Source organism: Balaenoptera ricei, chromosome 12 (genome assembly GCF_028023285.1).
Source record: "Balaenoptera ricei isolate mBalRic1 chromosome 12, mBalRic1.hap2, whole genome shotgun sequence".
NCBI classification, from domain to species: domain Eukaryota; kingdom Metazoa; phylum Chordata; class Mammalia; order Artiodactyla; family Balaenopteridae; genus Balaenoptera; species Balaenoptera ricei.
Genome location: NC_082650.1, coordinates 49,880,735 through 49,898,282, shown reverse-complemented (window position 1 = coordinate 49,898,282; position 17,548 = coordinate 49,880,735). Strand labels below are relative to the sequence as shown.

The 17,548-nt window shown below is 37.4% G+C and overlaps 1 protein-coding gene across 11 annotated transcripts in view; it reads right to left on the bottom strand.

Annotated features, from left to right (window-relative positions):
- The window catches only part of CDK19 (cyclin dependent kinase 19), a 180,468-nt gene that overhangs the window by 39,127 nt on the left and 123,793 nt on the right, over window positions 1-17,548 (bottom strand). For all 11 annotated transcript variants that reach the window (XR_009506184.1, XR_009506185.1, XM_059941416.1 and 8 more), the window contains 2 exons: window positions 11,440-11,550; window positions 9,828-9,968 (listed from right to left, as the gene is read on the bottom strand). Coding sequence is in view for 9 of the 11 variants with exons in the window: in XM_059941416.1 (XP_059797399.1) it covers window positions 9,828-9,968; window positions 11,440-11,550 (252 nt within the window). In the remaining 2 variants the exon portion in view is untranslated. The remainder of the gene's footprint in view (window positions 1-9,827; window positions 9,969-11,439; window positions 11,551-17,548) is intronic.

The window sequence follows — 17,548 nt, the reverse complement described above, 5'->3', positions numbered from 1 at the left end:
ACAAAAAACCTATAACCTCAACTAAGTCCACTGTCCACAGTGGCAGACCCAGGCTTAGAACCTAAGTCTCTCAGAGATGCACTCCAGGCAAGGGTTATGAGAACAAAAGCACACTTGGCAAATAAACAATACTTAATTGACTTACAGTCCTCACCAATAGAAGACTTCTACCCAGATGTGTGCTTAGTTGAAAATACGATCACACAAAATAACCATCATAAATAATCTCCCAGTGAAACGAATCATCAGTGCTTAAATGCAAGATCCCCTCTTGATGAAGATACCACCATTCTCAGTAAGGGATCTTGAATCATCCTACAGTGCTGGTCAAATAGAATGCTTGTGGTAGCATACACATTTGTCCTAATTCATCAATTTGTAATTAAAATGGGTACATTTTATTGTATATAAATTCTACTTCAATAAAATTAATTTAATAAAACAGTATGCCTGAATTGATTCTTCAGTTTTAAACACAGGCCTCATAGTACTGGGGCTCCTTCTGTAGGCCTTGGCTCCTAACCAGTTCCTGCCATTGCTGTCACTGTGGAATATATCTTGACTCTATACCCTTTTAGGGACTATGAAGTTAACTTGGCAAATAGCCTTCTAGAAATGTGTTTGTCAGTACAGGCTAATAAAACTATACTGAAGTCAGGATCATCAAAAGAGCCCTGTCGCTGAGCTGAACCTTCAGAGGCCTCATAAGCCACTGTGAGTCAAACCACGTCCCCTTTGAAGCTGGTCCTCTTAGAAGTGTGATTCTTAGTGTGTATCACCTGCCTGTCAAACAGATGGCAGAGCACTATGCTCTAACTCAAACCGACAGATGTGCAGGACTCTGCTGCAAGCTCCGGTTACTGGGCCATGGGTATGGATGATGGAAAAACTGACATGCCAGAAAGAATCACAGCCCCGTATCCAGAAAACACTTCAATAATACCTTCTTACGTTTGTAAGATGTGTGTCACAGTATCCAGAGCATTGTAAGAAACATTACCATACCTATCTTTACAAGGCCTTGTATAGAAGCAGTAGAAGCATCTGTACACAGATGACATGACTACCATCAAAGGCCTTCACGCTGCCATCATAAGCAGCTGAGCCACAGACTGTGGAGGACCAGCTCTAAGGAACTAGTTAGGAACCAAAGGTCACCAGCAAAAGCCCTTGTGTGATTCTTCAGCATGACAAGATCTGTAATTGTCCAAAATCACCTAAAATTGAAGGTTAGAAGATAACCAGGCCATACTTAACTTTTTTCATTGTTAGCTCTGCATTCTGAAAGAAATTAGGGTGACTAAATCATATTAAAATAAATGCTGCTTTCTGTCACAATTCGTCAAGTAAAACGTTAATAAATCAAATGAAAATTATAGTCATTTGATTAGCATGGAATTGTTAGAATGAAAAGTTAAGTGAAACACTAACTTTGATCTCATTTAAGCCAGTTTTTAAAAACTTTTTAAAATATAAAATATTTAGCAACATTTAAATATAAACCAGATGAAACATGGCCTACTTTTTTTTTTAAAACACCAAGAAGCATGTTTCACATATTTATAGTAGGACTCTACTCTTTAAAGCAGAAGTGGCTAGGAGGAGTATCAGGCTAAAGGAATTCTGGGGAAGCAAGTGGTTAAAAGAAAGGGCATCGCTACACTGCTGATGATATTCAGAAGAATGGACAGAAGCTTCTACAGAAAGGAAATCAGGAGGAATTCAGGAACTCTGGAGCTAAGACAATGGAATCAACAACAATATAAAGCACCTATCATTATTGCCATTTTACAAATGAGTAAACTGAGGCTTAAGTAGCAAGATTAACTATCTTGGAAATAATTTTTTTTTTATTTATTATTTTTGGCTGTGTTGGGTTTTTGTTGCTGCACGTGGGCTTTCTCTAGTTGCGGTGAGCGGGGGCTACTCTTCATTGTGGTACGTGGGCTTCTCATTGCAGTGGCTTCTCTTGTTGCAGAGCACAGGCTCTAGGTGCGTGGGCTTCAGTAGCTGTGGCCCGTGGGCTCAGTAGTTGTAGCTCGCAGGCTCTAGAGTGCAGGCTCAGTAGTTGTGGCGCACGGGCTTAGTTGCTCCGTGGCATGTGGGATCTTCCCGGACCAGGGCTCGAACCCGTGTCCCCTGCATTGGCAGGCAGATTCTTAACCACTGCACCACCAGAGAAGTCCAGAAATAATTTTTTTTTTAATCTAGGATCTCAAAGCTCCCATATCGTAAGAACTAAGCAAGGCTAAAACTCTAAAACATTATTAAAATGCTTGCAAAATGCTGCCATGATGGCTACAGTAAGATTTTAAGGGTTTCTTTGAAGTATAAACATTTGCCTTATCAGGCCCTGTTTAGCATAGACAAAATTAAAGACTTGATGCATCTCCTTGTCACACAAGTTATGAAGAGAAGCTGTGAGGCAAAGAGAGATTTCTAGACAATTCTCCAACAACCAAGCATTTATTTTAATCAAACTTTCACAAAGAAGAACAGCACAGCACTTTTTTTCCAGCTGAGTAGAAACCAGAGGGCCATCTTTGATTTCATATATTGGATTTTCATACAGTGCTGTTCCTAAAAAGTCTTCAAATGCTCTTTTTGGCTAAAGGACTATATTTCATGCTGTCCTTTCACTGCTTGTCAGCTAGCTGTTACAACTCAGCAGCATTACCAACCTTGGAAAACAAAGGTTTTGCTATTTAAATTTTCCTTTGCATTTTTACTTTTGCTTTACACAAATGTGTGAAAAAGAAAAATAGAAATAAAAAAGTAATAATATTAGTGATAAGCATATACCTCAGACTGCATAACAAAGAAAGAATCTCTAGGTATGTTCAAAGTGAAAAATCCTGGATCTCAATTGAACACACCCTCCAGATTTAAGTGGATTAAAATTGTGGTTCAATGCAGGGTGGGAAAGGAGGGAGGGAAGAGAAGAGGAGGGGAAAAGTAAGGAACATATACCAAATTCTGGGAATAAATCACTGAAGAATGTAAAAGGGAAGGAATAATTGGTACATTATAATGTTTTTTCACTCTCTAGAACTATCCCAAAACTCTTACTACACAAGCAACTTTTATACATGGAAAAAATTATATATGAAAGGAGGGGACTTCCTGCATTTTCTTTACTATATTATAACTAAATAAAAAGGACAATAACAGGATCCAAACATCATTTAAAAGCCTCTCAGACTCTATGGTAGGCAGCTTCAGACACGGTTTCCAATCATCCCCACCCCCAGTGTACACACTCTTACGTAACTACTCCTCTTGAGTGTAGGCTATACCTAGTGACTTCTAATGAACAGAATACAGCAAAAGTAATAAGGCGTCACTTCCATGATTAACTTCATGTTTGCCACTCTGGTAAAGAAAACTGCCATGTTTTGAGATGCTCTATGGAGAGGTCAACGTAACAAGGAACCAAGGAGACCTCCACCCATCAGCCTGTGAGGAAATGAATCCTGCAAATAACCACGTGAGTGAACTAGAAGTGGACTCTTCCCAATCAAGACTTGAGTTGACTGCAACCTTTTAGAGACGCTGAAACAGAGAATCCAGGTAAGCCACACCTAGATTCCTGACCCATAGAATCTGTGAGATGATAAATGTTGTTTAAAGATACTTGGGACTTGCTGATTAAAGAAAATGAAGCGACAGACATTCTAGCTACAGAGAAATGTATAATAAATGACTCTGGGTGATTTTGGCATATTAACTGGCAAAACTACATAGTTTTGGTTTGGTGATATTTTTTTTTCTTCCTATGACACACTGTTTGTTCAGGCAGAATTTTTACTGGATTTTCAACAGCGCTGTAGGTTGTTTATGACATGTTGGCTATGTATATTTTACGTGTCCATTAATAAAAAATTGCCCCCACATGTAGTATCTTTATTTTTTTAATTAATTAATTGTTTATTTTTGGCTGCGTTGGGTCTTTGTTGCTGTGCACGGGCTTTCTCTAGTTGAGGCGAGCGGGGGCTACTCTTTGTTGCAGTGGGCGGGCTTCTCATTGTGGTGGATTCTCTTGTTGCAGAGCACGGGCTCTAGGCGTGCGGGCTTCAGTAGTTGTGGAACGTGGGCTCAGTAGTTGTGGCTTGCGGGCTCTAGAGCGCAGGCTCAGTAGTTGTGGCGCACATGGGCTTAGTTGCTGTGCGGCATGTGGGCTCTTCCCGGACCAGGGCTCTAACCTGTGTCCCCAGCATTGGCAGGCGGATTCTTAACCACTGCACCACCAGAGAAGCCCAAGAAGCTCATAATTTTGAAAAAGAGATAAACTATATCTTGGCATTCTTCCAACCTACCAGAATAGTAATCTCATAAAAATGAGTCATCTTGTATTTCATCTTCTTACTCTTAGCTATATCCTGCTGTAAAATTAAAATACATCTTTCCTCCCTTGGTGTTTACAAGCTCCAAATATTTATAAACTTATGTCTCTACTGTCTCTCTGCTAAGATGAATATATTTAGCTCCTTTTCTCCTTTCCTTTTAAAGTAATTCCTCAATATAAGTCATCTTTTTGGTAACTTTATTTAAATTCTCTATTTCTGTATTAAATTCTAGGATCCAAATGACATAATTAAAATACTGTTCTACATATGAAATCAATCACAATGAAAAACACCAACCTCACTGATGATGTAATGCTTCTTTGTGTGAAATCCAAAACACTGATTTTTATTTACTTTTTAAATTTGTTAGGTTATACTATTACTGCAAATTTATATTTACTCTAACACCTTTAATTGTATGGGTTTTCTAGGTTTCTCACACCAAATGAAAATTTAGAGATGGTATGCACTCTGAAACAGTTGTGACTAACAAATAGTGTAAAGCCAGATTCCCTATCGTAATAAGAAATGAAGCATTTTAAAACCCTACTCATTGACTAAAACTGCAACTCTACTCTTCAGCTCACATACAAAATAATAATTTTTCAAATGTCTCCAACATATCCCTTTTAACCATATTCATACTTGATATACTCTATCTTTCTGTATCTACCACAGAATGTATCTATAAAGTAAATATACAGTTTAAATCTTCTACTCCTGAAAATACTTTGGTAAAACCATGACTATATGACAACATGGTCCAGATAGCAGGCCTCATGATCAGCGAAAGAATTGAGTAGGCTATCACAGACTATATTCCTACTGGTTTAAAGTTTCAAATCCTATTAGAGTTACTTACTTAAGCAGTAGAGGCACTAGGGGAATGTATAGGTAAAATACAAACAAGTATTATACTAGGTCAGAACCACCTTCAGAACACATCTTCAATATTGTGTCCATGCTAATACAGATGGCCAATAAGCACATGAAAAGAGGCTCCACCTTCCCTGGTGGCACAGTGGTTAAGAATCTACCAATGCAGGGGACACGGGTTCAAGCCCTGGTCCGGGAAGATCCCACGTGCTGCGGAGCAACTAAACCCGTGCGCCACAACTACTGAGCCTGCACTCTAGAGCCCGCACGCCACAACTACTGAAGCCCGCATGCCACAACTATTGAAGCCTGCGCTCCTAGAGCCCATGCTCCACAACAAGAGAAGCCACCACAATGAGAAGCCCACGCACTGCAACGAAAAGTAACCCCCGGTCGCCACAACTAGAGAAAGCCCACATGCAGCAACGAAGACCCAACACAGACAAAAATTAATTAATTAATTAATTAATTAATTAATTTTAAAAAAAGAGGCTCCACATCACTAATTATTAGAGAAATGCAAATCAAAACTACAGTGAGGTACCACCTCACACCAGTCAGAATGGCCATCATTAAAAAGTCTACAACTAACAAATGCTGGAGAGGGTGTGGAGGAAAGGGAACCCTCTTATACTGTTGGTGGGAATGTAAGTTGGTGCAGCTACTATGGAAAACAGTATGGAGGTTCCTTAAAAAATTAATTTTATTAATTTTTTACCGTATGATCCAGCAATCCCACTCCTGGGAACATATCCAGACAAAACCATAATTCAAAAAGATACATTCACCCTTACATTCATAGCAGCACTATTCACAACAGCCAAGACGTGGAAACAACCTAAATGTCCATCAACAGATGAATGGATAAAGATGTGGTACATATATACAATAGAATACTACTCAGCCATAAAAAAGAATGAAATAATGCCATTTGCAGCAACATAGATGCAACTAGAGATTATCATACCAAGTGAAGCAAGTCAGAAAGAGAAAGACAAATACCACATATCACTTATATGTGGAATCTAAAGTATGACACAAATGAACCTATCTATGAAACAGAAACAGAATCACAGACATAGGGCACAGACTGGTGGTTGCCAAGGGGGAAGGGGTTGGGGGAGGGACGGAGTGGGAGGTTGAGGTTAGCAGATGTAAGCTATTATATATAGAATGGATAAACAACAAGGTCCTACTGTATAACACAGGGAACTATATTCAATATCCTATGAGAAACCATAACGGAAAAGAATATTTTTAAAAAGAATGTGTGTGTGTGTGTGTGTGTGTGTGTGTGTATAAGTAAATATAAATATAACTGAATCACTTTGCTGTACAGCAGAAATTAACACAATGTTGTAAATCAACTATACTTCAATTAAAAACATACATATTGTGTCCATGCTATGGATGAAGTAATAATAATCAATGGTGGCTTCTTCTTTTTTTTTTTTAATTTACTTATTTTTATTATTTATTTATTTTTGGCTGTGTTGGGTCTTTGTTTCTGTGCGAGGGCTTTCTCTAGTTGCGGCAAGCGGGGGCCACTTTTCATTGCGGTGCGCAGGCCTCTCACTATCGCAGCCTCTCTTGTTGCGGAGCACAGGCTCCAGACACGCAGGCTCAGTAGTTGTGGCTCACGGGCCTAGTTGCTCCGCGGCATGTGGGATCTTCCCAGACCAGGGCTCGAACCCGTGTCCCCTGCATTAGCCGGCAGATTCTCAACCACTGTGCCACCAGGGAAGCCCAATGGTGGCTTCTTTAATGGGGAAAAATAATTTCATTTGGGAAAAAAAAAAACCTTCATTCTGTTGCTCACAAACTTTTAGCACTTAAAAACAAACTCCCTAGCCTGATATTTAGGGCCTTCCTCGATCAGGCTCCAACCCATATCTTCCTAGTCTTACTTCATACTAGCCTAATTCAGCTTATCCATTTTTGAGCCAGACAGAACTACACACTCTTTCTGGGATAATTCAAGTGCTTTCTCACCTCAGAAATGTTACATCCAACACTCCATTAGGTTACCCTCATCTCTCAAATCTCTATTTAAATTCTACTCATCCTTCAAAGTCCAGCTCAAATGGCACCTCTCTGAAGCTTGTCTTTATTCCCCCACTCAGAACCTCTTCTAACCCTGAATAGCATTTAGTCTGTACTTCTCACATTGCCATGTTCACATTCTCTCTCGTCTATCGTATAGTAAAATTGTTTGTGTACATGTCATTATTTCTTCTCTCAGACTAAACTCCTGAGAAGGTCTTGATACAGTCATGTTTGTACTGTCCTCATCCTTTCATGCTTTGCACATACAAGGAAATAATAAAAATTTATTTGGGAAGTGTGCTGAATACATATGTTACCTGATCCAAAAACATTCCGTAGTAATTAATATTCTTACTGATATTCATTCACTAAGGAAATATTTACTCAGTACCTATTGTGTACCGGAGCAGTAGTGTACCAAAATGAGTCATAGACCCCACTCTCTCAATAAGTTTATGGTCTAGAACATCTTCTAGACATCTATATAAATTACTATAGTACTAATAGGCAAATGCCAGAAGAGAAGTAAAGATGAAGTACAACAGCAACCAACAAGGAGGAGAGATTATTTCTAGGTAATGACGGATATGAGGATAAGTTTTAACATTTGTGCAGGTCCTGAAAGACAGGTAATATTTGAATATGTAGAGATGGGGTAAGGAGTTTTAACAGGAGAAATAAAGGCCACTGAGGCAGGAACTCTCAGGAGGATCCAGGGAACAATCAATAGTTAAACAGTACAGTGTAAGTAAAAGATTACAGGGATATAGAAGAAAATTTTTAAAGGCAGTTGGAGCTATACCTTAGAAGACCTCAAAAGCCAAAAAAAGGAACTATAGCTTTAGTCTGTAAGCAATGAGGAACTGTTTCAAAGTTCTTAAGCAGGGGCTAAGTAATTATTCAGAAGATCTAAAGTGGACTGAAAAGGAAAGAGATTGTTGATAAGGAGACAAGTTAAGAGGCTAGCACCATACTACAAGAAAAAGATAATAAAGGCCTGAACTAGGAATGAGGCACTAGGAATGGAAACAGATGAATGGAAGAGATATTTTAGAGGTGAAACTGACAGGACTAGGCAAGTTCTGGATGTGGAGTACAAGGGTCTGCAAGTGGTAAAAGAAGTTTCTAGGCTAGGAGGCGGGTGCTGCCATAACCAAAACAGAGGACACTAAAGCAGCAGCAAGTTTGGATGGGAGAAAACTGAGTCCTGGTTATATTAGGTTTTAGTACCACTGGATATTCAGGCAGTGACATCACAAATAAAATGTGTTAATCTATGCTATTTAGAACAAAATATACAATTTTGTGACAAAAAGAGAAGAGTTGAGATCAGTTAATCTTCAGTAAAGGATTCTGATCAATGATTCAAACATGAATACGACCTCAAAAATATAACTCACAAAGGCTATGTTATATACAGCAAATTAAAATCTAAAACCATTTATGAAGGAAGGTTTGACCTAGAACAACTTCATGTACCCAAGAATCATTTTAAAACATGCTGATTCATGGGTAATAGTAACATGGATAAGTGGAAGGCTTTGAGAACCTTAGTTTAAAATTATGAGGTGAAATGCTTCTGTTGAAATGGTAAATGCATCTTTGTGGTCCCTGTCATCTGGCCCCAATGTAACTTCAATGCCACATCAAGAGATGCTCAAGCCAGAAGACTAGGCCTGACTGACAAGGTAGCAAGGGGTACTATCTAGATCCCCTTATGTATTCATTCCTTTCTATAATAAATACTTCTCCTCAATTAAAAAAATTGAGTCGACCTAGATCTATCCCTACTATATCCCTAGAATCTGCAAAAGCCTAAGCAAAATAAAACTTGCAACTATAAACTCAGTGGTATTACAGATATTAAGTACCCATATTTCTTAAGAACAAAAAATCTCATCAACATAAACTAAAATGATAACAGTGAAAAGATGAATAAAATAATTTGACATTAATAAATGTTATATGTGTACTGAGTAAAAAAGTAAAATCAAACATCAAACATTTGAATTATGGATAATATGCCTAATAAGTATTGATATATATCCTCTGTTAGATTTACTTATTTACCTATTGTTAATACTAATAACATTCTATTTACTGGATGCAGTGTCATTATTTCAGTTTAGCTTTGAAAACAATGTGAACTCAGTCTTTAATTATTAAAGTTTTATTAATGGTGAGCAAAATTACGAAAAACAAAATGGATCAAAAGGTACTTGTTTCACATATGGCCATCCCATTGAGATTATGCTCATCGTAAATCAACTATACTCCAGTAAAAATTTTAAAAAAAAAAAAGATTATGCCAATCATTTGTTGAAAATCACAATGACATTTTATAGTTGTGCGTAAATGTATGGGAAGAACATACACCAAAAGTTAATAATGGTAATCTTTTGATCATAGGCTTATGGCGATTTTTATTTCCTTATTTTTTGCTTATGTGTATTTTCAAATTTTTCTATAATTCATGTTCATCATAACTGTACCAAGAAGAAAAGATATTTTTGAAAAGAGAAAGACACATATTGAGCGATTTAAAAGAAACATACTTACCAGATCTCTGTGAAGCACCCAATTTGCATGGAGGTAATGGATACCGTCAAGAATCTGGTAAAGTAATGATTTAACCATAGATCTTGGCAACTGCATGGGCTTTTTATTTGCTTTTGATGCACGATGAAACTTAATAATATGCTAAAAATTAAAATATATATATTATAATAACATAGTCTTTGCCTGTGTCAATAAAACACAATCAAGGCTGCAATAAATTCTCTACATTTTAAGATTACTTATTAAAGGCCAATAATGACACAAAGAAAAATAATTTGAATAATAAGATCAAACCAAAACAGAATCTATATTGAGGGTAAATATGACAGTATTAATGTGGTTATAATGACTAGATTTACTGAAACCATTAAGATTTTCATTAAATAAAACCAAGAAGTAAAAAGGGTTGGTATTTAAAAACCTGCCTAAAAAATAGTATTGGTTGTATTCTCTACTGACAGAAAGAGTAAACAAAAGAAAAAAAAACCCTGTAAATCTTTCCTATTCTATAAAAAGTTAGTGCATTTGTGTAACATCACTGGCTATATGTATTATTAGAATTATTGGAAGGTTCACCTTCTTTGGCACATAATGAAATTAGGATATATTCTTAGTAGTCAATATTAAATAGCAAATCACTACTAGAAAGGAGCAGGGAGAAAAAAAAGGAGAATTCAATCCCATTGAAATAAATACAACCAGATCATCATATTCAAATTTTTATGTACACATGTTACATTGTGGGTTATAAAAACTTTGTAATGAAGGGGAAGAAATTCTACCTGCGCCCACCTCTCACATCCACCTCCATCTCCACTCCACCCTTGTCCAAAACATGCCAAAATGGGTACTAAATATCCGCGGCAGAGGAGATTCTTGTCAATATCTGCTATAAGAGCATAAACTGAAATTTCCTTCAAGACCTATGAGTTTGCTAAAGTTATTCCTAAAAAGATTTACAATTTTTATAGATGACAAACCACACTATATTGAATCAAAATTTAATTATCCAAAATTTGAACTTACTGCCAAATTGGAATTTTTTTACTTTTGGCAATTCCTGGGATAAAATGTTTAAATGCCTTGATTCCTAACTTTAAACACTTGGAATTAAAAATTTTGGCTTCTTTTATATATTGATAAAAACAACCCTAATATTTGCAAAACCGTAGGTATTCTTCTATTTGGTGGAGTCCATTTTAAATGGCAAAATGCTGCAAGAGATTGACCTTAATTTAGACAGAGGAACTATTCACAAGTACATAACTGGTTAAATTTGAACTACTGTGTGGACCACAAAAGAAAGCAATTTTCACTACACATGTTAGTAAACTGCCATTAATTACTTGCATAAAATTACAATTTCCCACTCAGTAAGATTTTTTGAAGTGAAATTTCTGACTGTTACAAATACTATCTTCTCAGTAAAATAGGATGTTAATGTTTATTGCTCTAATTCTTTTAAATCAAAATTTACATTTAGTATATTTATTTTGAACTATGGTCAACAGAGCAAGTTTTCCTTTCTGTGCATTAGCAGTATGCAGCACATACATTTGTTTCTTCATACCTATATAAAATTACCCTAAAAATAAAGTGAGTTTAGACTTACCCATAAATCATGCTCGGCATAATCAAACAGCAGCCACACCTTCCTGTCACTGTGAGAAAGGAACACCTTCTGCAGGGCGATCACATTAGGGTGCTTCAATTCTCGCAAAAGCTGAATGCAAGAGGAAGAGAGGGGTCACTATCCTGTTAGCAAGGGGAGGGGGGGATGATGCACTTCCCATAACTTCAAAATGAAATTTTTGAAAATTTAGACAATCCAGATAAGCAACATTAAACACACACACACACACACACGTGCACACCCAAATACCGCTACTCAGAGATAAGCTTTGTTAACATCTTGATGCATTTCTTTCCAATCCTTTTTCTATGTGTATGTGTGTGTTTTAAAAATGGGATCCTTTTACATGGTAAAACGTAAAATAGTAAAAGCAAAAGTAATATCATATTGCTAAATAATTAAATATATTTTGACATGCGCATATTTTTTTTTTTTTAACTAGAGGAAAACTTCTTGGGAAGCAGAAATACTGTTTGTATCCACTCCAGCACAGTATGTGCTCAATAAATATTTGACAAAAGAAGGAAAGATATTTAACAATCCCTAACTTATCCATGCCTAGAGCATGAGATTGAGGTTTTTTAGAAGAGTAATGAGCATAAGGGAATGACTCTCAAACCCACTGATAAAAGTTGGTGTGGAGAAGAGGTCCTGTAAATAGGGAAAAGAATAGGCCTACACAAAGCAGAAAGCTTCAGGCTGGACTCTGATACTAAGAAGGAAAGACAGACCAGATCAGCACGTGAAAACTTAGTACTTGGCACATAACAGGCAGTTGCTTGATAAAATACTTAGCAATGATAACGTTAGCTGCTCAAGGTGAAAGCCTTATAAATATGCCTGCCTCACGCTGTCCTTAACCAGGGTTCAGACTTAATAGGTAGAAACATACTCAGTTTGATAAACATTTCAAATGCCTTTAAAATGTAAAGCTCTGTGGAAGATACAAAAAGGGAAAGTATATAAATTGTTTTTCTCACACTTAATCCTCCTAACAACACTATGATGCACACAGAAGCTGAGGTTCAGTGTAATAAAAATAACTTGAGCAAAGTTCAACATTAGAAAGAGAAGAGGTTTGGATTTAAATAGATCTGCCTGATTCCAAAGTCCATGTTTTTTCCAATCCAGCTAAAGTCCTTGTCTTCGATTCCTACGATGTGGTAGGGAAGACAGACATACAAATAGATCAATGAGGCAGAGAGAAATAAATCACTTAGCTATCCTAATAACTTTAAATGAGTAGCGCATACCTTGAATGCTTGTACTCGAATCATGTCAAAGTCATCTGAACTCCACCTCTGGAACTTTTATAGGCCACTTCCCAGTTGTGTATTTCTTCACTACTCTCAATGACAGATTTCTCAATTCTCTCATTTTGCCTCTGTCACTCAGCTCTTTCTCTTCACATACACCTTGACAACCTTGCTGGAAAGTGATCTACCAGCTATAACTTGGGCATGATTCCCAGATGGGACTCCCTGGGTTCTCCCTCCAAACCCTATGCCCTGGAACACAGCTAAGAAATTAAGGTAGGATGGGCTGAGCTGACCCTAGCAGGCCTTTACTTCTCACAGCCTGCCTCAGGATTCTACCTGTATTTCCTGTTGGATGTAGGTGGGAAAGGAGGAGCTGGAAGAAAAATGACCAGGGAAGATACAACAGTCCTACTCCCTTGCTGAGGGGTAGGGTTGGGGGGTGCAGAATTAGGTGGGTGCTCAGCTATCAGCTACCGTCTCTGCTCCCATGGCCTAAGAAATCTTAAGCAGTCCTGCTTCTGGCTTCAGATGCAAATGTTACACATCATATGTTCCTAATTAATGATGGAATCAGAGAAAGCGGCATTTTGGTGGAATGCAGAGCTATATTCAGACAGTTTCCTGCTTATTGAACGCTTTAGGCTCCTAGACTCAGTCAAATAATGTGTTTAATGATGACCCCACTTGCCATGGTCAACCTTGCTATTGATGAACTTAGAGAGTTTGATTTTATTAAGTGTCTACCCAGAATATATGGTCTCTTTCCTGCTTGCAGGGGAAGGAAAGGTGAAACTCACTTGTGCACCTAAACCAGGCTCTTGAAACACCAAACACTGGCACAGACCCCTGAACCCTGGACCCCACTTGTCTGGGAGAGGGCACGTCACATGTAGCAATATTTAACCAATACCTCTAAAAAACTAGGGTTTTTGTGACTACAAATTACTGATCCCTCTACAATGAATCTACCTTAAGTCCTATGTTTGAACATTATTTTGAATAGGTTATACATCTACATAGTTCAAAAATCAAAAGTACATAAAAGGAGATATACTGAGATGTCCCATTACCACTCCTGCCCCCAGTGACCACAGGCCCTCTTGCCTCCTAGAAATAACAACTTTTATTAGTTACTTGTTAATCTTTCCAGTGTTTGTTTATGCAAATAAAAGCAAATATGAATATTTACACAAAAGATAGCACTTATTTTTTACTTTATCCTGTAAATCTCTCATTACCAGTACAATATTAGTTTATAGAAATCCTTCTGTTCTTTCTTACAGCTCCATGGTATTTCCAGGTCACTTTTTTTGTGGTAAAATATATATAACATAAAATTTACCATTTTAACTATTTTTAAGTATGCAGTTCAGTGGCATTAAGTACATTCATATTGTTGTGCAAGAACCACCACTGTATCCTTTCTCCAGAATGTTTTCACAAACTGAAACTCTGTGCCAGTATGCATCTCCCATTCCCAGCCCCTGGTATCTGCTATTCTATTTTCTGTCTCTATGAATTTGACTATTCCAGGTACCTCATATAAATGGATCTGTTCAATATTTTTCTTTTGCGTCTGGCTTTTTTCACTAAACATGTCTTCAAGATTCATCCATGTTGTAGCATGTATCAGAATTTCCTTCCTTTTTAAGGCTAAGTAATATTTCATCATATGTACACACCACATTTGCTTATTCATTCATCCCTCCTATCATCCCATGGACATTTGGGTTGATTCCACCTTTTGGCTATTATGAATAATGCTGCCTTGAAGACTGACGTACAAATATCTGTTTGAGTCCTTGCTTTCAATTCTTTTATATACTCAGAAGTAGAATTGCTGGACCCTACAGTAATTCTATGTTTGATTTTTTTGAGGAATTGCCATTCATTCAGGTTACCTTTTAATATGACATACAGAAGGGAAGAGAGTAAAGTTTGCAACTGCATGCATTTACTAGGAAATTTCCCCTTACCCCCAAAATTGCATTATATAGCAACATACATTTTCCATTTCTGCATACCTATTATGCCTTTTCTACCCTACAGGTCTTTTTTTTTTTCGGCCACACCACACGGCATGTGGGATCTTAGTTCCCCAACCAGGAATCAAACCCGTGCCCCCTGCAGTGGAAGTGCAGAGTACTGACCACTGGACCACCAGGGAATTCCAACCCTTCAAGTCTTTATAAGTCACTAAATATCAATGGGAAGGCAGGCTGAGGCTAAGAAATAGCAAACTATGTCTGTTTCGTTCCCTCTCCTAATTCATTTTTCACTCTATAGCCAGAGTGGTGTTTCAAAAATACAGAGTTGCAGCCATAAAAAAAGAAGGAAATTTTGCCATTTGCAGCAACATGGATGGACTTGGAGGGTATTATGCTAAGTGAAATAGGTCAGACAGAGAAAGACAAATACTGTATGATATCACTTACATGTGGAATCTAAAATATACAACAAATTAGTGACCACAACAAAAAAGAAGCAGACTGGGGCTTCCCTGGTGGCGCAGTGGTTGAGAATCTGCCTGCTAATGCAGGGGACACGGGTTCGCGCCCTGGTCTGGGAAGATCCCACATGCCGCGGAGCAACTAGGCCCGTGAGCCACAACTACTGAGCCTGCGTGTCTGGAGCCTGTGCTCCGCAACAAGAGAGGCCATAATAGTGAGAGGCCCGCGCACCGCGATGAAGAGTGGCCCCCGCTCGCCGCAACTACAGAAAGCCCTAGCACAGAAACGAAGACCCAACATAGCAATCAATCAATCAATCAATCAATAAACCTTTAAAAAAAAAAAACATATATTCAACAACAACAAAAATAAAAATGATTTATTAAAAAAAAAAAGAAGCAGACTCACAGATATACAGAACAAACTAATGGTCACCAGTGCAGAGAAGGAATGGGGGAGGGGCAATATAGGGATAGGGGATTAAGAGGTACAAACTATTATGCATAACATAAGCTACAAGGACATATTGTACAACACAGGGAATACAGCCAATATTTTATAATAACTATAAATAGAGAATAACCTTTAAAATTGTGAAAGACTAATATTATAGGCCTGTAACATATAATATTGTACATAAGCTATACTTCAATCAAAGAAAAAAAATCGATCATCTCTGTCACTAGGGACAGAACTGAGGAAGTAAAGCAAGAGATAATGCAAAGGGCAAATAAAAAGGAGGCTTGTAAGCCATGCAGAAGTGTCACCAGCGAGGTTCTCCAATATCACTAGAAACATGCTGGGTACAGTGGGTTAGTGGAGAAGTCAGCTGATATAAAAGGTACCATGCTGTGACTTTCTTCCGTGCACGTCTCATGGTTGGGCCACTGAACGAGTGACTTTGGGGGTGATGGAGTTTAGAATGACTCAGATTTGACTTCCCTGAATCATCTGTACTTGATATGTATTTATATTAGTATACTTGATACGTATTTATCTTAGTATACTTGATATGTATTTGTATTAGTATACTTTTATACAGTTTTAACTGTTTACATCCACCTCCCCTAGTAGACCATAGGCTCTTTGAGGACAAAGACAATTTTAAATTTATCTCTACAGGGACTAGCACAATGTGTGGCATGTAGAAGGAGCTTTTTTAAGCGATCTCATCCAGTTTGGAGGCTTTAAATGTCACCTGTACGTATCAACTCCCAAATGTTTATTTCTAGCCCACACATATTCCCTGAAGTGCAGCTACGCATGTATATATAACTGCCTCAACATCTCTCCTTGAATGGCTAAATGCCGATACTGAGGTTGTGATCTCCACCTCCCCTGCCCTCTTCCCCAACTGCTCTTCCCCAATCTCAGTTAGAAGCAACTCCATCATTCCAGTTACTTAGGCAAAAAAATCTCATCTCCTTTAGTTCAATCCTCAATATCACCTCCTCAAGTCTTCTACAGTCCTTCTATTTAAAATGATAACCACCCCTCTGCATCTTTATTTTTCTGCAAAGTACTATCACTAACAAATATACTATAGCTCTATATCCCTTATCTATAATTCTAGAGAGCTCAGAAAACCAAAAGCTTTCTAGTAACTCAGGTAGGAAAAAAAATTTACACTTCAGTGGAAAACATGCATTGTCGAAGGCACATCATTTCAGGTTATCTGATTCTGATTCTATGGAAGCTATTTTACAACTCTGTACATTATAGATAACTGACAATGATGCAGAATAAGTCATGTCTATCTACATGCAAATTCTGTCCTGTCCAGAAGATGTTCGTTGACTTCCCTCTCCCATTGTGGGAGGTGCTAGTTTTGCCTTAATTTGCACATCATTTTAATATTCCTGATCTATAAATGTGTCGGTCCTATGGATTCTTCTTTGAATGGGTTATAACATCTATTTAGTTCCTTCATTTAATAAGTTAAATAAAATCTTTAAAATGTGTTCATTTTACATCTGGATCACAGTCATAATTTTACCTATTTTGAAAACTACCCTTTAATACTCATTTTATAGAAGTATCTCATTTGCACTAACATGAAGCAGCTATAGTCTTTATTTAGTCCATTGAGTGTGAATGCTCATACTTTTATTACAAAAGAAATATTAATAGGTTTGGTTACTGCATCAGAATTCCCCCTGGGTGTTAGGTAATACATAATATATATACCACATTATCTTTCTAACAATAATTTACTTTATGTTGTTTATTGTCTGTTTCTCTCCATTAACATATAAACTCCATGAAGGCAAAGTTTCCACTGGTTTTATATCCCCACTGCTTAAAATGGTACCTAGCACACAGTAAGTACTCAATAAATATTTGTCAAAAGAATTAAATCTACTGAACTTACCTGGTTCT